This window comes from Pteropus medius, unplaced genomic scaffold (assembly GCF_902729225.1).
Source record: "Pteropus medius unplaced genomic scaffold, Ma_sr-lr_union100, whole genome shotgun sequence".
In the NCBI taxonomy this organism is placed as follows: Eukaryota; Metazoa; Chordata; class Mammalia; order Chiroptera; family Pteropodidae; genus Pteropus; species Pteropus medius.
The window spans coordinates 25583108-25600027 of NW_024351730.1; the positions used below are offsets into that span (position 1 = coordinate 25583108).

General features: G+C 36.6%; 1 protein-coding gene across 3 annotated transcripts in view; it reads right to left on the reverse strand.

The window, feature by feature from the left end:
- Positions 1–14752, reverse strand: part of CNOT6L (CCR4-NOT transcription complex subunit 6 like) — a 95736-nt gene extending 80984 nt beyond the window's left edge. The window contains exon 1 of one of the 3 annotated variants that reach the window (XM_039845526.1): positions 14612–14752. Coding sequence is in view for 2 of the 3 variants with exons in the window: in XM_039845525.1 (XP_039701459.1) it covers positions 14258–14262 (5 nt within the window). In the remaining variant the exon portion in view is untranslated. Of the gene's footprint in view, positions 1–14257; positions 14485–14611 lie in introns of those variants that run through there. The other 2 variants (XM_039845525.1, XM_039845524.1) reach the window with 2 other exon arrangements.
- Between the last annotated feature and the right edge of the window lie 2168 nt (positions 14753–16920).

The following is a 16920-nucleotide window of genomic DNA, read 5'->3' on the forward strand; positions in this document are numbered from 1 at the left end:
AACAAATTTCCTGTTTTGTTACTTAAACTCATTACCTTCCTCCTGAGCTAACCAATACAGAATTTCCTTCTTGTTTTTGAGGCTGACAAAATGAGGACAGTATACTTACAACATACTAGGAATGACAGAAGTGACTCAGAGTCAAGGAATAGAATTTGATACGAATTTCTAAAACCCAGGGGCACACAATCCATGTCTATTACTTCCTCATTTGAGTAAGAATTAAACATTATTAACTTTTAAAAACTTTATTTTGAGATTGTTTCACAAAAAAAGAAAACGAAAACATAATGCTTTAAAACATCAAAAATCCATTATTTTTAATTATGAGAACTGTGTTCTCTGCCCCCAAAAACCTTAGTCTATGAAAGATGAGAAAAATGTAAACAACGTCTACTATGTGTAAACATTCATTTATTTCCCATCTCCCCTCTAAAATGGGTTTAAGGTTGCATTCCACAAAAGATATATAACAATGCTTATGAACAACTGTAATTTAATAAAGAAATGTATATAACTTCCATAATAGTAAGAATAAAATTCAATTGGAGCAGTTCTTGATCAGGCTGATGACTGTGAAAAGTGCTACAAGTATTGTAATTTGTAACTAGTAGTAAAAATAACCTAAATTGTGTACGAATTATACACACAATATAAATATACTATATATGTGTTACTATTGCTACCCCTATGCTCTTACTAGCATTCTAACAATGAGAGAAAAAGTTATAACTACTTCTCTAAGATATTATAAATAATGATGGATACATGCTGCCTATGCATATATCATCCTTAGTGTATGTTATATGGTTTTATTTAGTCCTCATCTATTAAAATGTGGCTTTCTCTCATTACTCTAATGAAAAATGTTCTCATTAAACATATTTTACTTGGAACTTCTAAATCGATTTGCAAATCCCTTTTCAGTCAGTACTCATCCTGCATGGCTTCTCCGGGTTTGAAAACTGAAGACTACCCTCTATTTTTTGAAACTTCTCCTTCACTTATCTTTTGAATCAGATTTTTAAATTGGCTGAAGAAAGATAAGAGTTTGAGTGGGAGAGAGAAGAAACTATGCCCAGTCTATGTCCTGATACTATGCAAAACGATTTCACACATTATCGTATTTAATTTCACTAAAATTATAAACTGTGTATTATTAATTGCCATCTTACCAATGAGGAAGTTGAACTACAAAGAAATTGTGAAATATCCAACACTTATCATAGCTAATAAGTGACTGGAATGGAATTTGAACATGAGTAAGTCTAACTACAAAATCGAAGCTTCTATTAAACCATAACAAGTTTAATTTTAGACATTTCTAGAAGAAAATGCAAGACAATCATCTCACAATGGTGGGGTGCAGAAAACTTTTCCAAGTAAGGTAAAGATCTAAAGAGAAAGAATGACAGATTAAACAACATAAAAAATTTTCATGTCCATAAGGAAAGACTAAAGTCATAAACCCAAAGATAAAGAGGAAACCAGAGCAAAAGGCCTCTGTAATATTCATAATGGACAGGAAGGTAATGTTTCTAAAATATAAACAGCTCTTACAAATGAATTTTTAAAAAATGTAAACACCCCAATAGAAAATTTGGGGTAAAGATCATGATGACACAAATTACAAAAGAATACATACAGTGGCCCAAAAAGGGGGGGAAAGGGAATATAACCCCAATATTAATAAAAAAATTGCGAATTAAAAAAAATGATATGCACAGCTAATTTTGAATAAAAGCCTGATCAAAAAGACAGTGAGAAAAATATGATATGCTACATATATTCTTTATTATCAGAAGGGCAAAGATTAACAATGTGAATAAGAATTTGGGGAAACAAGCAATCATTACACAACTGGTGGGAATGTAATATTTTGCAACACTTTCTGAAGGGCAATCTGACAAGATGTATCAATTTCTAAATGTGCAGTCATTTTAATCCAGCATGTCTACTTCTAGAAATTTATCTTTTAAAAAAGTGTACAAAGGTGCATATACAAGTCTTCACTGCATTATTGTTGATAATTGCCAAAGCTAAAGAAATCAACCGCGAATTAATAGGAGACCAAATTATAGCACATCAATAAAATTGATTACATTTAGCCATTAAAAAAAACATATTTTGTGGAAATGCAATGATGCAGCTGCTGTGAAAAAGTTTGCCAATTTCTCAAAAAGTTAAACATAGAATTATCATATAAGTCAGTAATTCTACTCCTAGTTACATACCCAAGGAAGTAAAAACATGTGTCCCCACAAAAACTAATACATAAATGTTCATAGCAGATTTACAATAGCCAGAAGGTAAAAACAACCCAAATGTACATCAGCTAATGAAAAGATGGACAAGATATGGTATATCCACACAACGGCATATTATTTAGCCACAAAAAGGAATAAAATAGTGTTACATGCTACAACATAAAATAATCTTGAAAACATGGTAAGCGAAAGAAGCCAGACATAACAGGTCAAATATTTTATGATTCTATTTACATAAAATGCCTAGAATAGGCAAATCCACAGAGACAGAAAGTAGACTGGTGGTTGCTAGCAGATGGTAGAATGGGCAAATTAGAACTAATAGGTATGAGGTTTCTTTTGAGGATGATGGAAATATTGTAGAAGTAGATAGTAGTGGTGTTCATAACATAATTGAAATACTTTAAAATGGTGAATTTTGTGTTATATGACATATATCTCAATTTTTTAATGCTATAAATTTTTAAAGATGAGGCATATCTATTGATGGGAAAATGGCCATATGTTTTTAAATTTAAAAAGCAAGTTAAAAAAACAGTATAACAGTATGATTCTATTTCTGTATGTTTATGTAGCTATATAAATACATATTGCCCAGAAACAGATACTGGTACTACATATATTACACTACTAACAGTCTTGATTGCCATGAGATAGGATAACCAGAAAATTATGCTCTTCAGCATTTTATTTTTCTCACAAAAAACACGTTATTTCCAAAAAGCAGACAAAAAAAAAAATTACTATCTGCAAAGAAAAGTACAGTACTATGACAAAAATACAGACTAGATTGAAACCAGGAGACAATACAAGTAAAGATTATTAACCTGGGGTCCATAAACTTCATCACCTGGGGTCCATAAACTTCATCATAAACTTCATCATAAAAATTACATCACCATTTTCACTAATAGACCTAGACAACCTACCATAATATTAACAGTAACTATGATTTCTGTCACTAACGTATTATTTTTATCACATTAGAGTTGCTATAGATATCTAAAAATACCATCTATATATCACTACTTCAAAATTATGGTAGTTATTAGACTCACTACCATATCTTGTTATTTAAATGCATTAATTAAAGAGCACATATATTATCGTAAATTTGTTTTTATATATTCTAGTATTTTAATAACAACTTTTTTTCATTCATTCACTTAAAATGAGGCTCCACAGCCTTCACCAGGCTGCCAAAAAGTCCATACTACCACCATCTACCCACAGCCAAACACAGCACCCATGCATGAGAAGCAGTAAGGGAAACCAATCATGAGGACATTGTACTTACTCAGGCATATTGTCTCCTTCTGATTTCTCAGTCATCTCTCTGACTTCTTTCTTTATATTCAATCACCAGTGTCACTTAAAAGCTTTCTTTTTCTATCCTAATGACACAGATCTATTTCTTGAATTATTACTTCATATGTTAACTCTTTAAAAAGAGCCTCCCTTCTCCCATTCTGATCTCAACTGATTCTGCATACCTCAATCAGATTAATCTTAAAAAATTGTTTTCAAACTGCTACCAACCTGCTCAAAATCACTCAATGTTCCCAATGTCTTTAAAAGTAGTACTGATAATTATGAGATTCTAGAGACACATATGCAGTAACTATTAATCAAAACTATCATATACCTATGCCTTAAAAAATATAATCTTTAAAAAAACATTTTAAGACATTATAACATAAAACTCAGGTATTAATAAGAGAACCTCGATTTACAGATGTAAAAAAACACTCGCTGCTGTATGGTTGAACCTAAGATAAAATTGTAACTCCTTACTCAGGTATTTGAACTCCTCTATAATCACCAGGCTCCAATTTACTTTATCAGCCTCGTTCCCACTGAAGCTATGGAAGGTTATCTAGAATTAACTCAATTTCCCTCTCATCCTTGAATCCAGACTCACGTCTTTCTGCTACTGCATATTTCTTGATATAATTTCTACCACTCTCAATGCCATTAGATTATTCATTCATTTAATAAACAGTTACTAAGGTCATAAAATACACCAAACACTTACTATATAGTAGGGGTTAAGCCATAAAGGTGAGGTATCTGTGCCCTTAAAAACTCACAATCTAATGTAAAAGCAGGTAAACACAAGACAATGTGGTAAACGTTATGAAAGAGGAATGCACAGGATTCTAGGGGAACACAAAGAAAGAGCATAAAGCACATACTGTGTCTGGCAAGGTTTCCCAGAGTAGGGAGCACTTGAGGTGGATTATTAAAATCACTGAGGTCATAAAATATTGTAGGCACAGATAAAGCATAAACCAGGCTATAAGCCACTCAGGATAGCTAGGCTAGGGAATGTTCAAAAGAAAGGAGTAGTAATAAATGATAAAACTGGAGAGGTACACAAGGACAAGATCATGAGGAGTCTTACACGTAGTACTATGAAATCTCCATTTTATTTTAAAAGCAGTAAGAGGCAGCAGGATATCCTGGAAAGTATAAAGATTTAGGAATTCTAATGACCTAAATCTGAATTCAGGCTCTGACTTTTACTTGCCTTGTGACTTTCATCAAATTTGCCTAAGCTTCAGTTTCCTCAACTATAAAATAAGGATTAATATAAAGTTTGCCAATATTCTAATAAGAAGTTAATTCACATGAATCTCCTAGCACAGGGCTCAGCAAAGCCAGAAATAAATGGTTTTACATCCTTAAGGGATTGTCAAAAGAAAAAACTACAACAAAAACAAAGAATATAGGAGATCTTTTGTGACCCAAAAAGCCAAAATATTTACTCTACGTGGCCTTTTACATTAGAAAAATTTGCCAATTCCTACACTTATACATAATAGGCAACCAAAATATAGTAACTATAATCATTGAAGCATTTTATGTAGAGAATTTAAGCAATGTCCTTTTTAGAATTTTTTAAGGATTTCTCTGGTAACAATGAATACAAAGGAAAAGAAGTAAAAGGAGTAAAAATGGATGCTGGGAAATAAGCAAGGAGGATATTGCAATAATCCACTAACTTTTCCTTTCCTTCCTTCTCTGAACTCTAAAACTAAGATCAACTTCTACACCTTTATCTCTGTAGATTACAAACCCATATGTACTCTGTATGTTATAGCACTTAATGTTCTTTGTCACTTACCATATTCTGCCTTCACTTTTGCTATTTATCCAAGGATAAATCCTCTATACGTTTAAGTAGTGTAAGGGTAAGTATTTTAGAGTCAAACATCCTGTTTTAAATATTATTTTAACCAATATTTAAGACCTATTTTTTAACTTATATGTCTCCTAATAAGAAACAGTAATAGCTAACATACATAGAACTTTTTAGTTTAGTTTTGTTTTCTTACTACAGGTGTCACATACTATTCTATGCACTTTATAGGTATTATTTCATTTAATCCTCACAATAACCCTGTAAGATAAGGACTATTATCTTTCTATTACAGATGAGGAAATTGAAGCATGGAGAAATTAAACAAGTTTCCTAAGAGCTAGAAAGTGAAAGATCCAAAGCTCATATTCTTAACCAGATACAGAATGAGAATCATACTGTCTAAATCACAGGATTTTTATGAAGACTAATTTAAATTACATATTTAAAGAGAAGTAGATGGCTTTTCATAATCCTTAGTACTCAGTAGTCCAATAAATATTATTTCCATCTCCTGGTAGAAAAGACTATTTTCTAAACTTCGTTTTAGTCCCCAGAACCCTGTATACAGCTTATAGCTAGCAGATGCATAATAAATATTTATTAATATATTTTTGGTGATTAAATTCTTGCACTATATCAAGGTTATCATTCTGTATGTAATTCACAATATATTATTTCACAAATTTACATGTAGATGCTAAAGAAGACTGCATTAAATATAAACCAATAGCAGAACATACTCTGTAGGTTTTTTTGTTATGTTTAAATGCAAACATTAAGATCAGAGAGCAATAAATATATATGTAGTCTTTGTACAGAACCGTTAAAGTTGGTATATACTAAATTTAGTTCTATTCTCTTAGTAGTATTTGTAACTGGTATTATATAACTCTGATCCATATTACTCATGTAGGGAATCTATTTAAATAATTTGGGAAGAGAAAAATAAAATTCCAAACTGTAAGATTAGAGAGAGAGGTTCTCTCTGCAAAAAAAATGAATATAAGGAAGATAAAGTGGTTATAACTTCTATTTTGTGTCACCATTTCTAGTGTTAATATATGAAAACAATATGAAAGGCCAAAATTACTAGGTTTCTATTCAGTATGAATGATGAGTCTCTAATGCAGCAAAGTGAACTAATTTCTTTGAAAAAGTTACAAATAAATTTTCATTTGTAATGAGATGTTAAAGTTGATTGAAAAAAAAAAAATGAAAAGTAATAACCTTGCTACAAAAGAGAATACAAAACAAAAATTAAATTACCAAATTCCAATTCTGCCTTAACAGGAAGATTCTTAGCTAAACCCTAAGTTATTTAACTTCTGAGACTTATAACATGAAGGAAAGAAATAAAATTTTAAAAATATATATTTATCTAATTAGAATGTACCTGCATGGAAACACAATTAAAGTTTTAAAAATTAAACAAAGGGTAATCACCACATCAAGTGAAACATAACCTTACCTTGTAAAACAAAATTTCCAAAGAAAGCTATTAAATTTTTTAAGAAAACTTACAAAAACAAAACCACTGATGCCAAAATGTTTTGGAAAGTCAGGTGACAGCCAGGTTCAAAGTAAACATGGAATTCTTCATAACCATACCCTCGATATCACAAAAATTTGTTCCCTTTTTTAAAATTCTATGATTAGCACTTTATTTACGATTTAGTATTCTCTCTGCTCCCTGTGTTGTTTTCCCCTTCAATCTAGCTACCAAAAAAACAAAACAAAAAAAAAAAACTCCAGTATTTAAAAAATAAATAAATAAATAAACCAATATTCTCCATTGCTCAAGAAATCTGAATTATTCAGAAAATCTTCAGTAAACAATTACAGGCCCACCTGTATGGATCAATGAGAAGACAATTAGCATTAAAGGAGTAGGGTGGAGAAGGAGGGAAAAAGAGGGGGGGAAAAGCCAGTCCCTCTTTTCTAAACAAGTTAAACATTATTATTCCCACTCATTACTGGACATAGCATCTTCAATTTTCTAATCCACATTTCATAGTTCCAGTAAAACTCAACCCTAACTCCTCTTCAACCAACTGGGAATAGAAGGGAACTTCCTCAACATGATAAAAGGCATCTGTGAAAACCCCACAGCTAATACACTTAATAGTCAAAGACTGCAGGCTTTCCCCCCAAGATCAGGAACAAGACAAGGATTTCTGCTCTTGACACTTCTTTTCAACAATGTATTAGAGATTTAAACCAGGACAATCGGGCATGAAATAAAATACATCCAGATTGGAAAAGTAAAACTATATTTATTTATAGATGGCATGATCCTTGTTATACAGAAAATCTTACAGAATCCACTAAAAATCCATTAGAACACATAAACAAGTTTGGCAAGGCTGCAAAATACAAAATTGATACACAAAGATCAACTGTATTTTTATACACTTGCAGTGAACCCAAAAATCGAATTAAGAAAACAATTCAAAAAAGAAAAATAAAGCAAAAGAAAACAATTCTATTTACAATCACATCTAAAAGAGTAAAATATTTAGGAATAAATGCAACAATTTTAAAATTCTCTGAACGCTGCAAAACATTGTTGAAATAAATCAAAGAAGATCAAAATAAATGGAAAGATCCCATGTTTGTGAATAGGAAGATTTAATATTTTTAAGATGGCAGTGCTCCCCAAAATGATCTATAGATTTAACACAAAGCCTATCAAAATCCCAGCTGGCTTCTACGCAGTAATTGACAAGGTAATCTTAAAATTCAAATGGAAATACAAGACCCCAAATAGTCAAAACAATCTTGAAAAAGAACAAAGTTGGAGGACTCATACTTCTTAATTACAAAACTAAAGCAGTCAAGACAGTACTGGTATAGGCAAAATTATATAGATCAATGGAATAAAATTGAAAGTCCAGAAATAAACCTCACATTTAATTTTAATTGGTTTTTGATGAGTGACAAGACAATGCTATCAAGAGAAAGAATAGTCTTTTCGACAAATGGTACTGAACAACTGGATATCCACATGCAAAGGAATAATATTAGACTCCCTACATCAAGCCATATACGGTTAATTAACTCAAAATAGATCAAAGATCTAAATATAATAGCTAAAACTATAAAAAACAGGATAAAACAGAAAAATAAATCTTTGTGAGCTTAGATTAGTAAATGATTTCTTAGATATGACACCAAAAGCACAAGCAACAAGAAAAAATAAACTAGACTTCATCAAAATTAAAAACTTTCATTCTTAAAAGGCCATCAGCAAAGTGAAAAGACAACTCACTAAATGGGGGGAAATATTTACAAATCACATACGTGGTAAGGGTCCTGTATCTATAATATACAGAGGACTCTTACAACTCAATAAAAATAAAAAAACAATTTAAAAATGGGCAAAAGATCTGAATATACATCTCTCAAAAAGAGATACGCAAATAGCCAATAAGGAAATGAAAAGATGCTCAGCTTCATTAGGGAAATGCAAATCAAAATCACAATGAGATACTACTTAATGCCCACTAGGAGAGCTATGATCGAAAAGATAACAAAGTTGGCAAGGATTTACAGGAACTGGAGCCCTTGTACTCACTGTTGGAAGAGATGTGAAATGGTGAGGCTGCTTTGGAAAACACTCTGAATATTTGTCAAGAGTTGAAACATAGAGGTACCATGTGATCCAGCAATTCCACTCCTAGGCATATACACAAGAAAACTAAAAAAACTATACACTCGAAATCTTACACATGACTGTTCATAGCACAATTTACAATAGGCAAAAAGTAGAAACAACCCAAATGCTCATCAGCTGATAAAACAAGATGTGGTATATCCATACAATGGCATATTATGCAGTCATAAAAAGAATGAAGTACATATGCAAATGTACCTGGAAAACAGGGAAAGTAAAAGAAGACCACATATTCTATTATGATTCCATTTGTATAAAATGTCCAGAAGAGGCAATATATAGTCAGGAAATAGAAAAGTAAAATAGAAAAGCCAATATATAGTCAGGAAATAGAAAAGTAAAATAGAAAAGCCTAGCCTAAGAGTGTGGGGAAATGACGGCTAACTCTTAAAAAATACAGAATTTATATTTCAGGTGATTAAAATGTTCTAAAATTGTGGTGATGGTTGCACAAATATGAAATATACTAAACACTACTGAGATATATATGTTAAATAGACTTCTATGGTAAGTGAATTATATCTCAAAAAAGCTGTTAACAAAAAAAAAACCTCTCAACTCTTTCCCTAAGTAATCCCTGACTTACCCACCATTCCATTTTGTTACTTCCTCTCACAATGTCTGTAAACAGTTCATTCTATGGAGACCTGCAGTTTATTGTTTTGAATAACTAGTTTTATCTCCCTTACTCATAAGCTCTGAGTTTCACGAGGATTTCTCCTACTTCTTTCATACTTCTCTTTAGAACTGAGTATAATAATAGGTACAAAATGGGCCCCTGGATAAGGTTTTTAATTTTCAAAATGCAAAATATTTACAAATATTTGCCACAGAGTTAACCAGACTACTCAAAAATCTTCATTTTGGAGACTATAGATATATATAAAACTCTCCAGACCCCCAAACTCTTCAGAATAAAAATAAGCATAGGTGGACCATGGAGCTGAGGTTTCACATTACAAGATTCCTAGGCAATGAAAGAATAAATTTCAATTCAATTAAAATTAAAGTTGTCCAGAGATAATATGCATTTAATTTAGTAGAGGTTTGGTGTCAGTACAGTTAAAGTTGAAGTATTTTCATCATAAAACATGAGTACAAGTTAATAATTAATCCTTTACTTCATGTTTACTTGATGATTTATTGTTCTAAGGATCACATATATTAATATAATGACATTAGAATTACAAAAATGGCCAAGAGCAAAGAATAAAACATGGTAAGGCCCACATAGATGATATTTTCTTAACATGTAAGTAATAATAATAATGTTTGAAATCAACAACAGAAAAAGAAAATCCAAAAAATATATTTTCCATGAAACTATACCCCAGAAACTGAAATTCAAAGTCAACTGATTTCAAAGTACAAAGAGAAACAACTCAAACAGCCAGTACCCAGTAGACCACAATGACAATAAGTGGATAGTTTAGGAGAGACCCACTAATGGTTATAAAATACATTTGTAATGTTCTCTGTAAAATATGTATCTTTAAATAGCTGAAGTTCCCTTGTCATTCAAATCCCTCATAGCAGAAAGTTCCTTCCTCCTCCTCCTCTTATGGCTTTTATTCCTTCCCTTCTCTTCTCCCTCCCCCTAATTTTACTCTTTGAAGATAGAAAACAATTTTTAAGAATTATAATTCATTTTTAGACATAATTTCATAAATATATGCTACCGTTTAAAATAACATCATGAAATGACCCAAGCTGTCCACTATCCAGAGACTACATTCCTATCTCCCTTGCATTTAAATAAGACTCTGACAAATTCTCACCAACAAAATATGGGCAGATGTTTGTCATTTTAAGTCTGGGGATTCTTAAGAAATAGTTTGTGGGTAATAGGCAGGGCTCCAAGGCCTTAGGGAATGGTGCAGTTATAAGACATAAGGAGTCTGGGTACCTAATTCCCAGATGGAGGAAAGTCACAAGTCTACTAACCAGGAGCACCTGCAGTGGACTGTTATATGAGCAAAATATAAACTTACATGTGTTATGTCATTGAAATTTTGGAGTGTAATTATTACCACAAGTAGCATTACTCAAACTAATAGACACACAAAGTTATAAGTATTTCAATTCCCACTAATTTAAGACAATCTTTGGAAAGATTGTTTAAAAGCCCATTTAAGTAACATTACATTAAAAACCTAAACAATTTGCCACCTTGATTTTGTTGGAACCTAATTCCTTTAAACAATAACAGCATGAGCATGATAATAAATTTCGCTGTCTACAAATCTTAATTTATTAATTTATCATCATTTTCATATTACAGAAATGTTTTCCTCAATTCTCCCAAATTAAAAAAAGTATGAGGTTTTAAAATACTATAACTCATAATGTCTAGTGAAAATTACCAAATACTTAAAGGCAAAATTCTATTTTGTTTTTAAAGTATTGAAAATTATCATTTATAATTTTAAGGGAATAATTCTTCCTTTAAATAACAACATGGCAGATAATTGTTTGTTGTAAATGCACACATACCTATAACACACTCACTTTAACAAAACCATGACATTTTGCATCCTAATAAAATTGTCCCTACTATCCTTCACAAAAATCCTTCACAAATTTGCTGAAATTTTAGCTCTTTGCTAGGTTTTTTTTAAAGCTTAATATTGCTAATATAAATAATGATATAAGACCTAACTAGGAAACTTGGCATTGGTAAACAAAGATATTACAAACTTAAGCCAATAAAACTTCTCTCATATTCTTTTTACTCTGGCTTCATCAAAAAAGGAGAGAAAAAATCATTTATTAATCTATTGCCTTTGCCTTAAACTCCATACCATTATTTTTTCCACCACAATATAGTTAAAAGTAAATGAACAGAACATTTACTTCTCTACACAGAATAAAAATAGAAAATTATTTAAAGTTGATAGAAAATTTTTGCTTCCATTCAGGAACATATTACAAAGGTTTTGTTTACCAGAATCAGTCAACATAAACTAAAAGAATTATATAGCAATGTTTGTAGCACTTATACTTTGTGGACCTATATAAACTCTAGTTCTTTGATTCTTTTTAATGTTTGATTGTATTGGAACACACATGTGCTACATATAGCTTAAATATTTTTTTCCAGGGCTACATAGCAAGAACTCATTAAAAGAGTAATGAAACTGAGAGATAGCATATTAAAAAGTATGAAAAAGTATTAAGTATGACTGTACAGTCTCTATAAACTAGTACACTAGGCATTTTAATGAGTCTTATTTTTAGAAAAACAATTCTAAAATATATTAAGTTGTTTATCTATACCTTATGTATATCAAAGGACTCTGAAATGTTCTATTGTCTTGATTTTTAACTTAGTTACATAATGCTGCTTTCAGTAATTAAATGAGTATTCGTACTTGTTTTTCAATGCCCACAGTCAGTACTGCAGGAGGAAGTAATACTTAACTAAGCATCTACTACGTGCCAAACATGTTTTTTCATTCTATCCTCAGACAACTTTACTATAAGTGTATTATCTCTTTATTGCAGATGAGAAACCAAAGGCTTATAGATATTGAAGTACCTTACCTTAGGTCAAACAGCTAAGAAAAATGGCACAGACTGAGTTCCAAGGTCTGTAAAACAGTCCTTGTCCCACTAAACTGGGTGTTGTTTTTCCAGTAATGGTCACAGAAAACAGCTATCCACCCCTCCTACTGTTACCCCACTTCCCAATGAACAGCACAGAACATTTCTTGGTGAGACCAGGTTCCGAAAGGACCAATCTCTGGCCATCATACAGAGTATGGCCTTCAAGGATCGAATATATTATCATGACTTTATCCATAGAGTTTTAGCTAGATGAGCTAACTAGATGCAAATGGAAAGAGGGTGAAGTAAAGTAAATTAACGAATAATTATCCAAATGGTATTTATATTTAATTCTCAAATGCACTGTACACCTATTGGCAGATTTCTCTTTATAGTTGCCTTTTACTAAGACTACTCTCAAAATAGATTTCCAGGAGCCCACGCTGAATAGACAATAGAGGCTGTTTGATCTGGATTTTGGAGACTGAGGGAAAACGTGTTTGTGCACAACTATCTTGATTGACAATTAAGATAACTAGAGGCAATAACGTATCTCCTAAAACGTAGTACTATGGTTCCAATGTGTACAAATGGCTCGGCTAAACTGCGTGAACATAAATCTATCTAAACAGCCTAAGCTAAATACCCAGCGGAGTTAAGGAGGATGACAGCTCCAGTAACTTCCTCATCCTCACCAACCTCCTCAGCTAGGCGTGTACACGCCTTTCCCCCTAGGAGGCAGGATAAAACAATTTTCAAATGCACAAAATCGATCCAATCCCATCAACAGCACAGGACAGGGAAGCCAGCTTCCATTTCTATTCCCCGCCCCTCCAAGAAAATATTTATCTTAAAAAAGTATCCAATTTACCAACCGTAAAGTATTTGCAACGAAAACTCAAAACATGTACTTAAGCCCTCCACGTAGCCTTAAGAAAAAAGTGAAAAGAAAAGATCTCGACACCGCGTATTCCCGAGATTTACTGCTTTGATTCACTTTCCCTCGGGTCCCACCGCTGGCCGGGGGAAGAGCTTGCAGTTCCAACGCCAAAATATGCTTTCGCCTCTCCTCAGGAGTCGCGGAGACGGCCGAGGCGACCGCAATCGGCACGTCCCGCCTCCGACCCTCACCTGCCCAGGCCCGAGAAAGCGTCCAGGGCCCGCGCGGTTCGGCAGCCCGGGATGCGTCCCGGGAGGCCCGCGGGAGGCGGGCGGGAGCGGAGGCGGTTAGGCCGCGCTGCAGGCCGGCGCGCTCCCTGCCGCGGCCCCGAGAACAGCGGCGCTGCCGGGACGCGCAGCTCTCCCGGCCCGGCTGCTGTACGTGTGCAGCACACACTCGCCCTACCGGGTTAGCCGCCGCGAAGCAGCTCTCACCTGCGAGGCTTCGGAGCCTCGGCCACAAAGGGGAGGGACACGCCACTTAGGGGTCCCGGATACAAGGATCCCGCCCCAGAGTCCTGGACTGACCCCCCACCACCACACACACACACACACACACCACACGAACCTTCGCCGCCTCTGACAGAGACATGGGTCATCCCCACACCCGACACACACCCTCAGGGCCGCCTCCCCGCCCGCCAAAGTCCCAACTTGCAGCCCACCACACATTCGCCTTTCTCCAACCTCATTTCCCCAGAGGCGCGCTCCTCTTCCCAACACTCTTTATCCTACTCAGAGGTACAAAAACACTACCTCATTCTCTTCCTCTGGCCCAAGAGGAGCAACAGCAGCCATTTCCCCGCGGCAGAGGAAACACACACAAACACGCGCGCCCGCGCGCACCAGGCCCCCACAGATGCTTCCTCTCCAGAGCCGCGGCCGCAGACGCAAACACAAACACCCACGGGCGGGCCTCGCTCCCGCCCGCCCAGAAGGGAAGCCACCGGGGCCGGCAGGGCCCGGACCTCGGCTCGCGGGACGGCGGGCGCGCAGGGCGCCGGGGCCTGGGGTCGCTAAGGCCCTGCGCCCCCTCCTCACCTGCATTCAGCGCGCCGGGGTCCGGGCGGCGGCGGCGGCGGCGGCGGCGGGGCGGCTGGTGCTGGAGCTGCGGCGGCGGGGGAGGCGGTGGCGGCGGTGGCGGCGGGGCTGAGGGCAGCAAAGACATGCAGGCAGCCCGCCGGGGGGAGAGGCACCGGCCGGAGGGGACACGGGGCGGGTGGGCCGGGCCGGGCCGCCTGAGGAACCGCAGAGGCGGCGGTGAGGAGGACAGCCGAAGGGAGAGAGAAGGAGACCGACAGGGGGCGGGGAAGGGGACGAGGGCCGCGCTGCCGGGCTTCGGGGACGGTGACCCTGGCGGGAGAGGCCCCGCGGCCTCGCCGGAGGAAGCTGCGCCTCCGCAGCCGCCGGAGCTGCGGCTACTACTCCGAGAGCCGCGCAGAGCCTGGCCTTGGCCTTGGCCTCCTGGCGCTCGGGCTGCCGCCGCTGCGGGGGTTGCTGCTTCGCCTGCTACTGCCGGGGCCGAGGCTGCTACACAGAAACGCCAGCTTTCGGTGCCTTCGCTCTCCCTCACACACGTTCACACCCCCGAGGGCCGGGGGAAAGGTACCCGCGCGATATCGGTATTGAGGTTAATAACAAGGTGCAGAGAGTGCGAGAAGAAGGGTTGATTGACGTGGAGGGGCTGGCTGGAGTCAGTCACTCTCCTGCGCGGAGGGGTGGGGTGAGGGAAAGGAGGCGGAGCTCCAGCGCCGCGCCTTGGCCCCGCCCCCTGAGTGGCGCGTTTGTCCTGGTGCGCGTGCGCGTGAAGCGGCCAGGGGGTCTTGCTTATTTTCTCTTCTGCTAGTGCTGTTTTCTTATTCTCTTTTTTTGTCTTTAGTGTCGAGCAGAGCTGGGAAGTCTGGTAGGGTATTAAAAACCCACATCCACAAATCCATGGCAGGAAGGAGACGGGCGAACCCACCTCTTCCCGTGTTGGTGCGTGGTCTCGGCGCTTTTTACTGCACGTTCGCCAAAGGCGGCCTGACAGCGAAGCCGAGCGCTGATCTAGGTGGCTAAAGAGACGCCAGGTGAGGTGAAATGACCTAAGGAAATGTTTCCTGACATCGTCACTTTTTTTTAACCTATAACATCTGTAGGTTGTTTCGCAAGAGGTAAATAAAAGAACCTGTGACGATCCTCGATAATCCCGTCCTATTTATTTTTTAATTATCCCTTCTCGCGATAGAATTACATTTGGCTACAGAATGAAAACATCAAAATGTAAACTAGAAATACTGTTTACTTGGTGACTGTAGCCTTGACATTTTAAGTTTTCTGGGGTTTAATTTCGTTTTTGTGGGTCAGCTTTAGCTTTTATCACCAGCAGCCCAAAAACAAATTATACAGCTCTAGAGGCAGAATACTTCTGTTGCAATTTTGCAGTCTCTTTCTCAGTGCATGCTCCCGGCTTGGTACTTACTAGTGTTGGTCACGGATATATCAGCAGTGTTCAGTAATTTTTTCCCAACAGGAGTGTTGTTTAGCACACTAATCACGTTGTATTGGTGGCAATTAATCTTAGGCCCTATTGTTGAATGCAGAAAGTCTTCATCTCCTGGGGAAAAAAAAGTTGCGGTAAAAATGCAAATCATTTAGCTAGACCTGATCAGCTATTTAAAAAGTCCACCATTGCAAAAGAACAATTGCACCACTTTCATCTTTGTTACCAGGAAGTGTGAGTGAGTGAATGAAGAAGTCTCTTAGGACATAAATGACCTCAGACTACTTTGTTTTCCACTTATGTTAAGTTCCATTTGTCTCCCAAGCAATACTACCCATACCAGCTTCTGTAATAGGCATCAAAATGTCCTTAATCTTGGAAGAAGTCTCACTCATTCCCTACTATCTTGAGACTAGGCTGAAACATAATGAATATTATCTTTGGCGTTGTAAGCAACAAAGCCAAAGAAGCTACTTCAGGAGCCCAGAATAGTAAACCTGCTCAATGGCATCTTGCCACAGAATTTCTCCTTGGCCCACGCTCTTCTCCAATGAGAACATTAGTAAATGATGAAGGAAAGAGGAAAACCAACACCCCAAAAACATAAATAATGAGATATCCTCACAGATTTAACTTCTTCAAATTCCATAGCTGTATAGATTCCTATTTATTCATATACAATAAACATCTGTGGAACATGCATAATGTTCCAGACATTGTATTTAGCATCAGAGATCCAAAGATAAGCATATGTAGTCTCTATTCTTAAGCAGCTTACAGCCAATGAAGGGGAAGCAGACACATAAACAGGAAATTCTCACAGGACAAACCAGAAATGAAAGTATGAAAGGTGACACAACAATGCCCA